Source organism: Cotesia typhae, unplaced genomic scaffold (genome assembly GCF_013202065.1).
Source record: "Cotesia typhae breed Kobodo isofemale line unplaced genomic scaffold, CoteBio_Ctyphae contig_4, whole genome shotgun sequence".
NCBI lineage: Eukaryota > Metazoa > Arthropoda > Insecta > Hymenoptera > Braconidae > Cotesia > Cotesia typhae.
This window is the reverse complement of record NW_027423748.1, coordinates 123,533-140,081: the sequence shown is the minus strand read 5'-3', so window position 1 is coordinate 140,081 and position 16,549 is coordinate 123,533. Positions and strand designations below refer to the sequence as shown.

Sequence of the window (16,549 nt, the reverse complement as noted above, 5' to 3'; positions counted from 1 at the left end):
ATGATGATGATGATGATGATGATGATGATGATGATGATGATGATGATGATGATGATGATGATGATGATGATGATGATGATGATGATGATGATGATGATGATGATGATGATGATGATGATGATGATGGTGGTGGTGGTGGTCTTTATAACGAAAATGTTGGTGACAGTAACGCAGTTCAACATACTCGGTTCTTAACTATTAATAATATCCCTAGCTTACAAATTAGTTTAGTTGCAAAACGCAATATGACCGTGAAAGATCATTTACTCGCGGTACTTGCTACGTCGGTTAGGCATAAGTTAACTTTTGAGGCAACTTTGGATCAATTGAAGTGGATTAAGTCAATGTATCATACCAACGCTATACCAACAAAAAAAGAAAAGTTTTGGGAACTTTTAGGCCGTAATGATAACATTTTGAAGTTTTACTATTACTGTCATGACTGTCGTGAATATTTGGGCGAAAAGTGTAAAATTACAAATGAATTACAAAATGAATGTATTTGTGATAAAACAGATGATTCGAAATCAAATATACGTTACTTCATAAATATAAGCTTAAAGGCCCAAATTGAAGAATTGCTATCAATACCAAACATTAGTGAATCTTTGAAATATAGATTTAAAAGAACAAAGCAAGATCAAAATGCTTATGAAGATATTTATGACGGCGAAGAGTATAAGTCATTGTGTTCACCGGGAAAATTCTTAGAAAAGTGGCATAATTTTTCATTTACTTTTAATACCGATGGATGTAATGTCAGCAAGTCTTCTAATGCAAGTGCATGGCCGGTATATGCACAAATAAATGAGCTACCGCCACATATGCGTAAGAAGCATATGCTTCTGGCAGCAATTTATGTTGACGAAGATCATCCAATAATGAATTATTTTCTAAGATCGTTTACCGATGAAATGCAGGAACTTTACTCTGCCGGTGTAAAGTGGAAGCCTTCTAATTCTAATTCAACAGAAGTCATATCAAGGTTCATTATAACTACGTGTAGCCTCGACGCTCCCGCTAGAGCAGCAGTGACTTGCTTAAATCAATATAATGGATATTATGGATGCCTATACTGCTATGCAAAGGGACGAAGTTTAGGACCTGGAAAACTAGTTTATCCACTGATTCAGTGTTATAAAAAGGAACGATCTGATGAAGAATTACGTGCTGATATGGCTTATGTTTTTGATAATAAGAAAATGAGACGTGGGGTTAAAAATATTTCATCGTTGGTAGCTTTACCTGAATTTAACATTCCGAAAGGAGTCGTTGTGGAGGCTATGCATGCCATCTATCTTGGTGTTGTTCGGCAACATACACGTCTGCTGCTAACAAAGACAAAAATGCCCTATTATGTAGGAAATCCTGACAGCATTAAAATCATAGATAAATGTTTGCTAACAATAAGACCACCATCATGTAGATCACGTAAGCCACGATCTATAATGACTTATAAAAAATGGAAAGCTTCCGAATGGCGTAATTGGTTAGACTATGGTCCTGTTTGCTTAATTAACATATTACCAGAAAAATATGTAAATCACTTTGCAATTCTATCAGAAGTAGTACATTATTTAAATAGTGATTCTATTACCTCCAGTGATTTGAATCGTTGTGAGACGCAATTGAAAATATATGTTAAACTTTTTCAAGAATATTTTGGCGTTATAAATATGAGCTCCAATGTACATTTATTAACACATGTAGTAAATGTAGTGAGAAATTGGGGTCCTATTTGGGTCCATGAAGCATTTACTTTCGAATCGTGGAACAGAAAAATAATGGAATTCGTTACAAGTTCATTTGCTCAATGTAACCAAATTGCGTCACGTTTTCTTCTGCAAAAATTTTTGATCGACTGTTTATACGATGAGCAAATATCTTTAGAGACTAAAAAGTTTATTGCAATGCAGGTAAAAGTTCCTATTCAAGAAAGTAACATGAATCCAAAAAATCGTATAATTGGCTTAGGAAAGTGTTTATCGCGATCACCAACAAGTAATGAACGCGCAACATTAAACAAGATTGGCTATGATCCTATGCAAATGGAATGTTTCAAAAAAATGAGACTAAATACTGTACGATATTCGTGTGAAAGTGGAGTTGATTTAAAATTTTGTAATTCTGTTATTTACGACGGTAATGGAACATTTGGAACAATGGTCGCAATAGTTAAATTTCAACATAATCATGAAGTTATTAGAGGAATGTTTATCGAACGTATGCAACACGTTGGATGTGCATTTAATACAGAACACATTCATCAAGTAACACGTAGCAATGATTTAGTTTTTGTTCAGGAATCTATGTTGTTAAAACCAGCTGTCTTAATTGCGGCATCACAAAATTTGTATGTCATCAAGCAATCAAATTGTTGGGAGACGGATTGAAAAAGCTTATAGTATTAATAATAGATAAATATAAACCACACAGAATGTAAAAAACTATTAAATATTGAAAAAAATAGTTTAATATGTAATTATTGAAACCTATAATGTAAAATAATTAGATTTAAAATAATTGAAGAAAATGTATGACGATGTATGTATTCTTAATGTAAAAAAGCTTTTATAATGAGATATATTTTATTATAATATAACAACCTGCAGTTGCAATCGCACATCTTTATAATTATACCAGAACTAGAAGAAAATAAAAGAAATATTCGATTTTCTTACTAAGAAATTAATAAATAAAATGTCAATTTTTCTATTAAACTGAACGTACTTATATTAAATCATTTATAATAGTAGTATGTGAGTTGCGTTTGTTTTACAATTATGCATTTTCCAAAATTATTAAAATTATTAGTATTTTCAGTATTATATAATTTTTTTATCCTTGTAAGTAAAGGTACAATGCGACGAAGCAGTTATACATATTAGTCTTTGCTAACATATCGTTTTTAATATGATTTCTCTGTCTGTCCATCTTTTCTGTTATTTGCTCAATAAATAAATTTTGCACGACTAATTATACGATGCTACAAAGAGAGATTTATGATCGAAAATTGTTTTTCGCCTCATTTCGGTAACTATTTATAATATTACAGACTTGTTAGTTCGTGGAATGAAAAATACTACTGCCTAGATAATTTAACAAAGTTCAATTAAATATTTTCCAAAAATTGATATAGTACGTTAGAAACGGAAAAAAAAACATCTAAGTAGGTCGAACAAATTTTGCTGTCCATCATGTACGCAGAAAAAAAAGTCCAAATATGGTTTAAGAAAATTTTAAAGGTCGGAAAGAAATTTTCTTGGGACGAGTAAAAAAATTTCTAGACTTTATCAACTTTGTATAAAGAAAATTTAATGCTACAAAAAATTTTAAATTAATTGACTTAAGGATGATTTTTCTGATAAAAAGAACGTCAATTACTTGAAATAATTTTTTTTCTTAGGTCAAATTTAAAACTTACTTGGCGCAAGTCAGGAAATCTGTTATCTAAAACAGCGATATTCTTGTAGCAATTAAGTTTTTCTTACACGCATGCGTTCACAACAGCTCGGACTTTAGCAACTGTCAAATATTATCAGATAAACGTAAAAATTTTGTTTATAATCTAACTATTTTTTACAGTTTAATAAATAAATGAAGCAAAAAACTTACTGTTTCCTGACAAGAAAATAAATTTCTTGTCTCAAGAAAGTGCATACTTGTCTTAAATATTTGTCTTAATATATATTTGTACATACTTGTCTTAATATAAATATATATATATATATTCATATATATACATATAAACTTTCGAACGATATATATTTTCTGAATCCGTTCAACGGAGTCGGAAAATGACAAAATTTTATGGAACTTCCGTCATGAGGGCCAATGCAATAGTAAAACATTAGGCCAACAGGTAAGGAGTCGGATTGAAGTGCGCCGGGTTCACGATTTGAATTTAACTATTGTCATTTCATTTTTTTAGACCCCGTAAATCTTTGAAAAAAATGACCACGAAAGTATAACTTTTCATCTAAAAACGTTCATATCGAAAAGTTATACTTATTTATTTTTGGAAATATTGATGGATCCACGATGGACCCATGACGGACCCATAACGGATCCATCATGGATCCATGATGGATCCATCATGGGTTCTTTATGGGTCCACGATGGATCCATCATGGATCCTTAATTAAACCATGTCAGAACCATTACAAAAAACATACTGGAACCACAGTTGAACCACATGAGTTCCAACACGGATCCACTATGGAACCATTGTTGATCCATGGTGGAACCGTTACGGGAAAACGGCCAAAAACCACATCCAATCCATCGTGGTTCCATCATGGATCCATGGTGAATCCATTTTAACGATGGATCCATCATGGATCCATCATGGCTATAGGGCTGCGAGGGTGTGGTGACTATAAATCTTGACGTCACTTCTGTTGTAATTGAAGGATTCCATTTAATACCATCAGTAAAAAGAATCTGAATTTCATCAGTAAATGGTCTAAAAAAATTATTCATTACTGGATGTTCTTCATCAACAAATATTGCCGCAAGTAGCATGTGTTTTTTACGCATGTGCGGAGGCAATTCATTAACTTCAGCATAAATAGGCCATGCACTTGCGTTGGAAGACTTAGCTACTTGACATCCATCCGTGTTAATCGTAAACGAAAAATTATACCATTTTTCCAAAAAGTTTCCAAGGGCACTCAGAGACTTATATTCTTCTCCATCATAAATGTCTTCATAACTATTGGAATCCTTTTTTATTCGCCGAAATCTATAATTTAATGAATCACTAATGCCAGGCAATGAAAATAGTTCCTTAATTTGTGCTGCTAGCTTAATGTAAATAAAAAAACTTAGGTTACATTCCAATTCATTATCTGGACCACATGCACCACATCGGCATTGATTTTGTAATTGATAAGTTTTTAAATTTTTCTCGCCCAAATAGTCTTTACATTTTTTACAATAATAATGATACTCCAATAAATCTTCATTGCGAGAAAGACACGTCCAAAGTTCATCTTTAGTTGTTGGAATCGAATTTTGATGATATAAACTTTTCAACCACTTTAAATTATGTATTGTAGCTTCGTACGATTGTCGATGTCGGACTGACATAGCTATTGCTGAGAGAATCTGATCTTTCGCAGTCAAATTGCGTTTAGCAATCAGAGGTACGCTCGCATTTGGCATATTATTAAAACTAAAATATGGGCTGTTATTATCTTCATTATCACAATCGTCGTCATCATCATCATCTTCATCGTCATGATCATCTTCATCATCATCATCATCATCATCACGATCATCATCATCTTCATCATCATTATCATCTTCTTCTTCTTCTTCCCCGTCATCTTCATTGTTGTCGCCGTCATCGTCGTCATCATTGTTGTCATCAGCAATATCATAGGATCTGTCTCCAACATCGGCATCTACATCTTCACTATCAGCAGTATAAACAGTACCATCACCACTAATGTAATCGTCTACATCCATAGTTGCATGTTCAGATGAGCTGCTAGCCTAGAATCAATGGAAAATATACGATAATTTAAGACTGTAAAAGAAAATAGAATGAGATAAAACAATTTCATCAGTGCGTTTCGAGAGTTTCTTGATGATTATTAAAAAAAAAAAAGAAGTTAAAGATATTATTGAAACTTTACTAAAGTGTTCTAAAACGATTATTTATTAATGTCAAAAGTTATATATCGTACTAACTTTTTCAAAATTGAACGAATTGGGTCGTTTCTTTTTAAAATTATTGATTTTAAATGTATTTCGTTACGTGTTTTATTTTTTTCGAAAGTGCCGAAAAATACCGCCAGTTCAGAAGTTTATGTTGGTCTGTATAGGCGTGATAGAATGCAGTATACCAGCAGGATTTTGTTAATAACTGTTAATTTATAATTAACAAATTGTCTAGTAGAGGTCATGTTTTCAGTAAGTGCTTTCCATTTTTATATAGGGCTGATTTAAAAGTTATGGCTATTTAAAAATTTCGAAAATCCTGTTTTATTTCTATAATTAGTTTTTTCAGCTCGAATTGCTTAAAAGCACGTAATAATTATGTTTAGAGCTTTTCGAGCTCAAAATAACAAAAACTTTATATTTTTAAACTTGAATTACGCAAAAACGTTGTACGAGTGAAATTATGAGCACAAAAATAGGGAGAAGTTACAGGGATGGCTTTTAGGGTCAACTGTTTTCCTAATTTTTTAGTTAAATTAATTAGTAATCCAATAAAATAAAAATATCTTTAAACTGCAATTTCGCCGTTATAATGTCACCTATTACTTTTTAATCCGCAGACTCGATCGAGTCGGAAGTCAAGTGTCGTTCAAAAGTGTTTGCGTTGAAGCGCCAAATAGACCGAGTGTGTATACCATAAACAGAATCGTATTTTATTTTAGGGTTATACAAATTTTATAATGATAAAAATTAATTTAAAAATAAATCTTATAATTAATAGATCGATCTTCTGTAATTAAACAGCATAACATTTAGTTATGATTTTTTTGTGTAAAAATCTATTTAAAATCGTTAAATTTAACCAGCACAAACTACATCAACGCCCTTTTTAGGTGAAAACTTTTTTAATACAAAATCTTGTGTTGATAAACTATAAAAAACGCTTCAAAGCCGTTATTTAGAACTACACAGCAAACGCCAATATGAAATCTAGTTCCAACGATTTCTATCTTTATACACTCAAGCGCGATATAATTACACTAACATAAATTGTCGAGTTTGGATGTTGTTAACGCCTCAAGTTAAAGAGTTGCATTAGTAAAGTGCTCAATTCAAATTACATCAATTAAATGTTACTCATCAAATGATTGTTTAATAAAATTTTATTTATCTTTATTTATTTATATGAATTTTATTTATTTATATCTTAAGATGTACACTATCAATTTTTCTATTTAAATTCATTAAAACTATGTATATATAACAATATTTGATGATTGTTTACGAATAATTAATTAACTTCAAATAATCTATTGTTTGCATTTAAATTAAAAAAAAAAATCTCATCAAAAAAAATTTTACTCAAAAAAGTTGCGCACAGTCTACGTTTATAAGTCGACTTTTGAAAAACATTCATTACTTACGAGGAGTTGTAAAATGAGCAAATCCAAGTAATCGACATAATATTTTACAAATCAAAATTAACATTGTTTAAAATTTTAAGAAATGAAAAACAAAAATTTATTTGAATTAAAATTTTTTAACTTTCAGTCAATATTTTTTTTGACATTGTTTACTTTCAAGTAAATAAAAAGTAATAAAAAACATTGGTAATCAAAGTAAAAAATTAGATGAAATAGTGATTTTGACTTTCGGCAAGAGTATAGAGCATACCTACGCTCGCTCTTAAAGCCTTAAGACATGCAATATTTACACTAAAACAATTTCACTGTGAAAAATCTTAAATAGTTGACATTTACAAGCCTACACTGATAGAAAAACCATCTTGACTTAAGAAAAACATTCTCTTCAAAACTGAACTCTTATTTTCAAATAATCAGTCTTCTTAACTCAAGAAATTCTTCTCTTGGTTTAAGATTTATTCAAGAATGCCGCGTATTCAAATCAATAAATTTTTATTACTTGAAATTTTTTTAAAACATTGCAAATACCTCTAAAAAACTTGTAATAAATAAAAAATAAATTTAAAAACTTAGAGTTTTTTGTCGAAAAAGTACATACGGGTCTAGAATTTGATAGGATCGACTTAAGATAATAACTTCTTGAATCTAGTCGGAATTGGTATGGATCGAAGAAACTCGTCTCTTGCCTCAAGAAAATCTTCTCTTCCTTTTTAAGATACTTAATATTATGAGTATATATTCTTGAAGCAAGACAACCACCTCTTTAAAAATTTTCTCTTGGATCAAGACTGAGTGTTGAACCAAGTTAGTTTTTTAATTAGTGTATTTAAAAAAAGAATAAATTTTTCTTTACAAAAATGCATGAAATCCTAAAAAAAACCGTCTAACTTTTAAAAGTCGCACTAAGTTCAAATTCATTACACTCATTTCAATAACATTTGTATTTTACAAAAAAGTATTAAGTAAAAAAAAAAGACCGTTCGGCAGCCAAAATGGAATTAGCTTTCATTTTATTACTTATTAATCAAAATTACAATTAGATTATAACGTATGATTTTTACTGTTTTGATAAATTTGAACTTAGTATACCTCCTTACTGAAAATAAACACTGGACAAATTGATCGAAAAAAAAGGACTACTAAAGTAAAATTTCATATTTGGCATAGCGGAATAGGACTTAATTTGAAGACTACACATATGACATGGTACTCAAATTAAAGCTCATTTGAAGAGCGTTCAAATGCAATTTACAGAGATTCAATATAAGTTATCCCATTCCAACCAAAGTTATTCAAGTTAGAAAGTGAAGAATTGTGAATTTTTATCATTTTTAAAATTTTTAAATTCTGGCATTTATAAAAAATTTTAAGACTACACTTATGATATGGTTCTAAAATTGAAGTTTTTTTAAAGAGCTTTTAGATGCATTTTACAGAATTTCAATAAGTTATCCCATTCAAAAGTTACTCGAGTAAGAAAGTGAAGAAACGTGAATTTTTATGATTTTTAAAATATTGAAATCCTGGTATTTCTAAATTATTTGACCGATTAAGCTCATCTTCGAACTTGACTTTGGTATTCATCTGTAGAATAACCATGTTGAGTTTGGTAAAGATCCGTTGTAAATTGACAAGCCGCGTTATATCCGATATATATATACCGGTTATATATTATATACATATATAAACTTTTGAACTATATGCATTTTCCGACTCAGCTCGACGAGTATAGTCAAAATATAGCAAAATTTTTTAAAAGTTCCGTCATGAGGACCAATGCAATAGTTAGATTTCTATAAAATCTACTAAAAATATCACCACATAACAAACGTAATTAAAAAAAAAATTTTTAACTTGGTATGCGTTACTATTACTCTTAATTTTTTCAATTACGCCAAAAATATAAAAATATCAATTCTATAAAAGCGCACACCAGGTAAGTTAAAAAAAATGTTTTTGAACATTTTAGTTTTTAACTAAATTTATGTTCACTTTTTTATTAAAAGTTACATTTGTTACTTATTGTTTTGTTGATATTACATCCTTTCTTAAAAAATGAATATAACTGAAATAAGTTTAAAGAACGCGGACATGATGCAACTTTTTACATTGGAACTGTTTATTCAGGATTTATTTCAATGAATCTAGTAAAAATGGATAGTTAATTTATAACTGAAATACGGCAAAGTTTCTAGTCAAGTAATAATAGTTCTTCGTAAAAATTTGATTTTTGTAAATTAAAATTTAATTACTCAGAAATGATATAAAGAATCGAGTTGAACAGATGTGTAATCGTAAAAAAAAAAAAAAAAAGAAGTGTTGGACATAGACAATCATATTTGGTAAAATACCATAATTTTTAAAATCTTCCAAAAATTAAAAAAACCTATTCAGCAACGGGAATTGAAGTAGATTTCTTGCTGTAGTAAAACATTCTCAATCAATCAAGTGTATTTTATACATAATTTGTATTACAAAAATAATTAAAGGTTATCCTTTATGAATATTGATTTTAACTTAAAATCAATAATAATAATTAATTAATAATTTTTAAGAATTAATTATAATTTTTTCAGTTACCGAAAATTCCTATTGAGTACGGGTCCCCCTTTGCCCTTTATCCTTTATTTCCCCAGTTCCCAAATTTGTCGTTAATGACAAATTTAGCTATGATATATGGCTATAAAATTTTTAAGCTATCACATTATTAATACATTAAAACGCAGGCACCGAAATGATCTTCTAAATATTCCACTCTGAAATTTCTAAAAAAAGAAAAATTATAAATCGAAAAAACCAGATCGTACGGCTAATAGCATGTTAATGGTAGAACAATGTTTACAATTTGAGGAGCAAATTAGGAATTTCAATAACTATAGTAGCGCTTTTTTAATATCCCTTATTAAAAAAAAAGAATTACAAAGAATAAAAAATGATTTGATTTTTAATCATTTTGAATACTTTCTAATCCTTCAAATCCTTTTTAATACTATCTCTTACGGGCATTTAACATGTGATATCATTCTTAATTCTTTTTTTTAATAAGGGATAATATTTTTCAAAAAATTATCTACACAAAAATTTCTTTTACAATTCCGACATGAAGACTAATTTAAAAGTTTGATTTCTATGAAATATACTGAAAAAGAAAAGTATACAAATACTAAAGAAATAATTTGAAAAAAACTATTTATAAGTAGAACGAATACAAAAATAAAATTTAATTTAGTAAGTGCTAAAATAGATAATTTTTTTGAGCTAAAAATCCATGTAGATATATGTAAATTGAAGCTTATATAATAAACTTTCGGATACAATTTACAGATGTAAAAAGAATTATTGCATTCGAAATTTATTGAAAGGAGAATAAAAAAATTTGATTTTTCAGATATTTTTTTATATGTTAAATCAGCTCTCATTCATAGACTAACCGACCGATTTGGCTCATCTTTGAACTTAACCTCAATAATTATCGGTAGAATATGTATGCCAAGTTTCAAGAAGATGCGATAAGAATTGTTAGAGTAAAGGCAGTTGATTATTATCCTATATATATGTATATATTTTTTTTTTTTCTGACTCATGAGTAAGGATTCATGAAAATTTTTTGTAAATTCTGACATGAAAACTAATGGAATCGTTTGATAGCAAACCGGTTTTTAATATTTCCAAGATAAGATACTTTTGTTGTTAATGAGAAAAATAAATTTTATTAATAGATGTATCAAATGAGTTTTTGTTTAAGAATGTTATGATTGAGCATATTTCGTCCAACGTCAGTATCTATTAAAAATATTATATTTAAATATACTTTAGCAAGGAAATTACATATTACGATCGAAAGGCTTTTTCGATCTATTTTTAACATAACTATATACCGAACACCTCATGCTATAGTTACAAAATTGTACTTTTCAAATAACAATTTCTGCATTGTAATTAATTTTTTTTTAAAGCGTGAAAACAGCTTGAAAACAAAACCTGGACATGACACGATACTAATATTTCAGTCACCATTTTGAAAATATTAATCTATTAATATTTAGAATAAAAGTTTACCTATAAGAACAAAGTAACTCATCCGTACATTGTCAACTACGAATGTCTCCTACTCATAACGAACAACTACCCTGGCGGTTTTGTCATCACGTTTGGAATAGGGTGAAAAATCGGTTTTTCTTTCAATGTTCGACTGAGCTGACTAAGTTTAATCATGGCGTGATCACGGTGAAACATCGGTGCATTTGTTTAATTTGAACACCGTCAAAGTATAGTGAATATTAAGTCACTATCCGGAGACTGCGCAGTATGAGCACTACACATCCATAGTGAATTCACAGTGAAAACATGGTGAATAATGAGTCCCTGCACGATTACAAGACAGTTCAAACACGGTCGTCATACTGTTATTAAACCATGAAAACGGAGTAAATTCCTGGTCGTTTCACGGTCGATAACCGATTTTTTTACTATTGACAAACCAGTGACTTGTAGTTTATAAATACAAATGTATGTCAGTACGGTATTCTCAAAAATAAATAATTGATAATTATAATACTAATAATTGTCAAGCAAAGATTTATCGGTTTTTCTATAAAGTTTTTATTAATTTTTCTCTTATCAATACACAACATCAGTTAACAAACATATCTGTTATTTCATATTTTTTTGTTTGTAAAAACTAATTATAATTATAATATCCATTAATATCACAAGCAATTGCAATAAAAATATCATATGAAATAATAATAATGAAACCTATAAATAATATATAAATTACCCTAATAATCACAAGGTATTTTCCTGTTTACAACTATGTTAAATAGATAGCTTTAGAATGATCAAGCCTTTTTGATTTTTTAATAGAGCGATTCTTTGAATGTTGTTTCTTTATTGCCTTTTAATTAGTTGGCTATTTTATTATATAGGGTAAAAGCCCCGATAGATGATCACGCACCAGTATATGATCACTCCATGTATTTGTATACCTATATTTGTGAATATAGATATACAAATAAATGGAGTGATCATATACGAGTACGCGATCATATACTAGGGCTGTTAGATTACTCAAATCAGTACAATGAGCAGGCTCCATTTTATTTAGAAGTCTGCTTCAGCCAGTCTGAAACCCACATTTTTATATTAACTGATGCTCGATCATTATCCGTATACACTGGGATAACTTTGTATTTTTGGAGTTCAGTCATAATTCCTAAAGAAAGAAAAGAAGATTTATTAGTATAAAATTTAATTTGACTAATTCTAATTAAAAATTGTTGACAAATCACACTTACGAAGTATTTTGATATAAGCTCGCTCTTCAACTATAGTGGTGTCAGGCTTCTTACGATCAAATTTGACTCGCATGTTTTTTTTCTGTTCTGTGGTCCACATCGTTCTCATTATTTTTTTAGCCCTGCGACAGTTGGATGTAGCGTTTAAAGCTTCATTAAAATCATTAAAGCCCATTTTATAGTCCTCTAGAATGGTTACCTACAAAAGTCGTAGATGTCAAATGATTATACCGAATTAAATTTTTATTCAAGAAACTTAAAGAATGTTATGGCACGCCGTTTTACTATTTAATAGTAACAGAAAAATTATCTTAAAATTAATAACTAAAATTAAAAATACAAATATTATTTCAAAACATAATTGAAATGTTATAGATTAATTTTATGTTTGAACATAAATTTTTTAATGAATAATTATTATGTCGTGACATAATAAAATATAGAAGAATTAAAATTCTGAGTTGAGTTAAATATCAAAAGCGTATTTTTATTATGTGTCATGATAATTAAAAATGAAAGTTTTATAATTATGTAGGGACATAATTTTAAATAGCAGTTTTTATTATGTTGTGACATAAATTTAATTGTCTCCTTAAAATTCCTATTATTGAAGTCATTATTTATAACATTTTAATCTAAAATTAAATATAATTACAAATTAAAATTATGTACATAATGAAAATTAAGAATTAAAATTATGTACATAATGGAAATTAAGAATTAAAATTATGTACATAATGGAAATGTTGGACTTAAAATTATGTTCATAATGAAAATGTTGGAATTAAAATTATGTACATAATAGAAATGTTGGAATTAAAATTATGTACATAATGGAAATGTTTCAATTAAAATTATGTACATAATGGAAATGTTTCATTTAAAATTATGTACATAATGGAAATGTTTCAATTAAAATTATGTATGTTGATCTTATTGATCGCTTCTATATTATTACATTTTCATTTATCTTTATAATTTGATTTATTTTTATAATGAATAATTCAAATTACATTTATGTTACTACATAATTAAAATTCGTTGTCAATGTAAATAATTATGTCAGTACATAATAAAAAATGTCTTAATTTTAATTATGTTGCAACATAAATTTATTTTTAGTTTTTATTATGACTTGAACTTTTACAAAATTAAGCGATTTTTTTTTTTTTTCGATAAACATTAATATAAATTTTGCAAAGATTATTAACTGTTTCAAATTTAATCAACCTATTTTTATTTATGTAGTGACATAATTTTAATATATTTTATTATGTTTTTCGTGTTATATAAAAATACTGATTATCTTTGAGCATAATCGAATTGTATTAATTATTATTATGTTACAAGATAATAAAAATAATTTTATTTTTCCAAACCAAAAATTTTAAAACATTTTAATTATGTTGTAACATAATTATAATTCGACTATTCCTGTATCTCTTACTATGTATAAGCATTTAATTTTATGTCAGTACATAAAATTATGATATTTGTATTATGTCAGTACCCTGATTACAAATATTGATTGAAAAGTATTGGGAATCAGTCACCCTATGTGAACTGTATATCTATATATACATGAAAAAGAATTGAAATTATTCAAAAGTATTCTAATTTCATCATTTTCAATCCTTTTCAATCAATATTTTTAACCAGGGTACATAAAAGTAATTGACTTAAAAAATTCTTTCTTAAATGAAAAAGAAAAATTTCTTTTTCATGTTCTTATAAAATATTCTGCTATTAAATAGTAAAACGGCGTGCCATAGAATGCAGTTAAAAAACTAAATAAAAAAACATCAGTTGAAAGCAAAATAAACTAAAAAGTAAAAACATATTGAAAAACAATTCATGAAGCCAACGCTGAATTATCCACTAGTTAAAAATTTAAAACAATATTTTTTAGAAAGTTATGAAAATATTCGTACTGTTGAAAGTAGTTTATTTTAATTTTTCGGAAAATTTTCATTTTTTGAGTGTAAATTAAAATTTTTCCTGAACAATAATTTATTTTCCACATATTACCTTGCCATCTATATCAAAATCAGGATCTTCGAAAGAGGGTTGATTTTCTTTTGAAACTGCTGAGTTACGGCTTAGAGCATTGTTAATAGATTCATTAAGTGTTTCTTTTGTCACCATCGAGTTTTTCATTATTGTCATGTTTCTTTGGCATTTCGTAATTCGGTGAGTTAAATTAGTTACTTCTTTCAATATATTTTGAAAAGAATTCAATTGAGGGTTTATTTCTTCATTTCCTTCAGTTTCCTCATCAGAACTATGTCCAGGACTAGCTAGCGGAGGAATTTCATATTCTGTAGACTGTAAAGGAGTTTCATTCGCGTCTTTTCGTAGGTCCGAATTTGGTTCTTCCTCACCATCATCTGAGTTATTATTGTGATCATCCACATTGAGTTCATTAAAAAAGTCGTCTCCACTTCTGTCTGCTAGTTGTTCTGCATTTTTCATTATTTTCTAAAATTTGAAATTTTTATTGAATTAATGGACTGATTATCAATAATTGAAATTGTTCAAAATTTGTGAAGTTCGCTAACATGATGCATTTATAAAATGATTCCAAATTACAGTATTACGATATTATTTTTTAGTATTAAATATTTATTCTAAATTTTTTAAAAATTAAGATTAACAATATCATTTTCTGTAATTATTTTAAATTTTATAAATACATCTGCTGTGAATTGAGACAAAATGGAGATCAAAATTCTTAACAGTTACTCAAAGTTTAAATCTTAAAGTGGTTTGTGATTTACTCAAAGTTTAAATCATAATATATGTATACGAAAACAATTATGTAAAATAAATATAGATCTCTTATAACAATATTTAAATGGTACCCGTAGAGCTGCTTCGTCTTTACGTAACCCAGAGCTTTTTGTATATTTTATTTTTCTTTTTTTATTTTCTTTGTTCCCAAGTGGTGTCATGCTGTAGCGTTTGTCAGCTGGAATCCTTTTATCGGTCAGGTGATTATTGCGCTCTCTTAACTCTTGTAATGATTCTGAAAAAATCCAGTTTATAACGATTAACAATGTATGTATACATACCCCCATTACCCAAGGGATATATACATATATCCCTTATAAAACGAAATGATTAAAAATGATTACACAATGTTAAATGCCCATAAGAGATATAATTTGAAATGATTTGCATGATTTGACAGAATTAAAAATTATTAAAAAATTAATCATTTTTAATCATTTTAATTTATCAGGGATATATATAGAACTAAATCCACATCATTTTTTCCAACTTACCATCATCGTCTAAAATTGTAATGGGCCCCACCATCTTTTCACCATTGATAGAATACAATAAGTTTGAATCCCAGGTATCCAAGTCAGTAATTGGCAACATATCATCATTCTCTTCACGATGATGAATGGATTGCTTGTAGACCACTTTAAATTTTTCTATACCAGAAGATGTTTTATATTTTATGAGGACATGCTTCTTTAGTTTTTTTATTTCACTAGACATTTTGTTAATTTATAGGTTATAAATCACAATGATAACAAAGTGCAATGGGAATATTATGATTATGATTTTTTATAGAAAAATAATTTGCAAGCATGCGCAAAGGACACCTGCGTGAAGCGTCAGCGAGTAACTGTTGAGCGTACAAATTTCAAATGTTATAAAAGAAAATATAAAAGATTTAAATAAAATATAATAAATGCTTGTTTTTAAGAATCGAATTTGAACGTTTTATCTTATTTAAAAAACATTACTTATGAATTTTAAGCCTCTTTTCTTAAAAAAGATCATTTTATTAATTATTTGAAATTTTTGCGCAAAAAATATGCGCATAAATTCGCGAGTTTATTTTTGCGCAAGCATTAAATTTTTTTTTTTCAGTTGCACACATGCTTCATTTCAATCAATTTTAACAAATTGCTCTTGGCTTACATGCGCCGACATATTTGTTGTCGAAGTTTACTATGCATGCGGAGATATAACCATAATATTGAATAATATTAAATATAAACAAACGCGATTAATACTATCAACTAAGCACGTGTACAAGTTTTCTTACAATGTATTGAAGAATAATTCAGTTAACCAAACAATGTTATTGGAGAAGGTTTAGTTTGAAAAACTTAGAGGTGAGCATTATTATATAACAAGTTAAGT

At 28.2% G+C, this 16,549-nt stretch overlaps 1 protein-coding gene across 1 annotated transcript; it reads right to left on the bottom strand.

Moving 5' to 3' along the window:
- Positions 1–12,007: 12,007 nt before the first annotated feature.
- LOC141527522 (uncharacterized) lies at positions 12,008–16,057 on the bottom strand. The gene is made up of 5 exons (XM_074243056.1): positions 15,673–16,057; positions 15,250–15,413; positions 14,417–14,866; positions 12,389–12,587; positions 12,008–12,306 (listed from the first exon to the last, which is right to left on the bottom strand). Exons 1-5 carry the CDS (start codon positions 15,893–15,895, stop codon positions 12,191–12,193), a joined length of 1,152 nt encoding a protein of 383 aa, XP_074099157.1. The 5' UTR covers positions 15,896–16,057; the 3' UTR covers positions 12,008–12,190.
- Between the last annotated feature and the right edge of the window lie 492 nt (positions 16,058–16,549).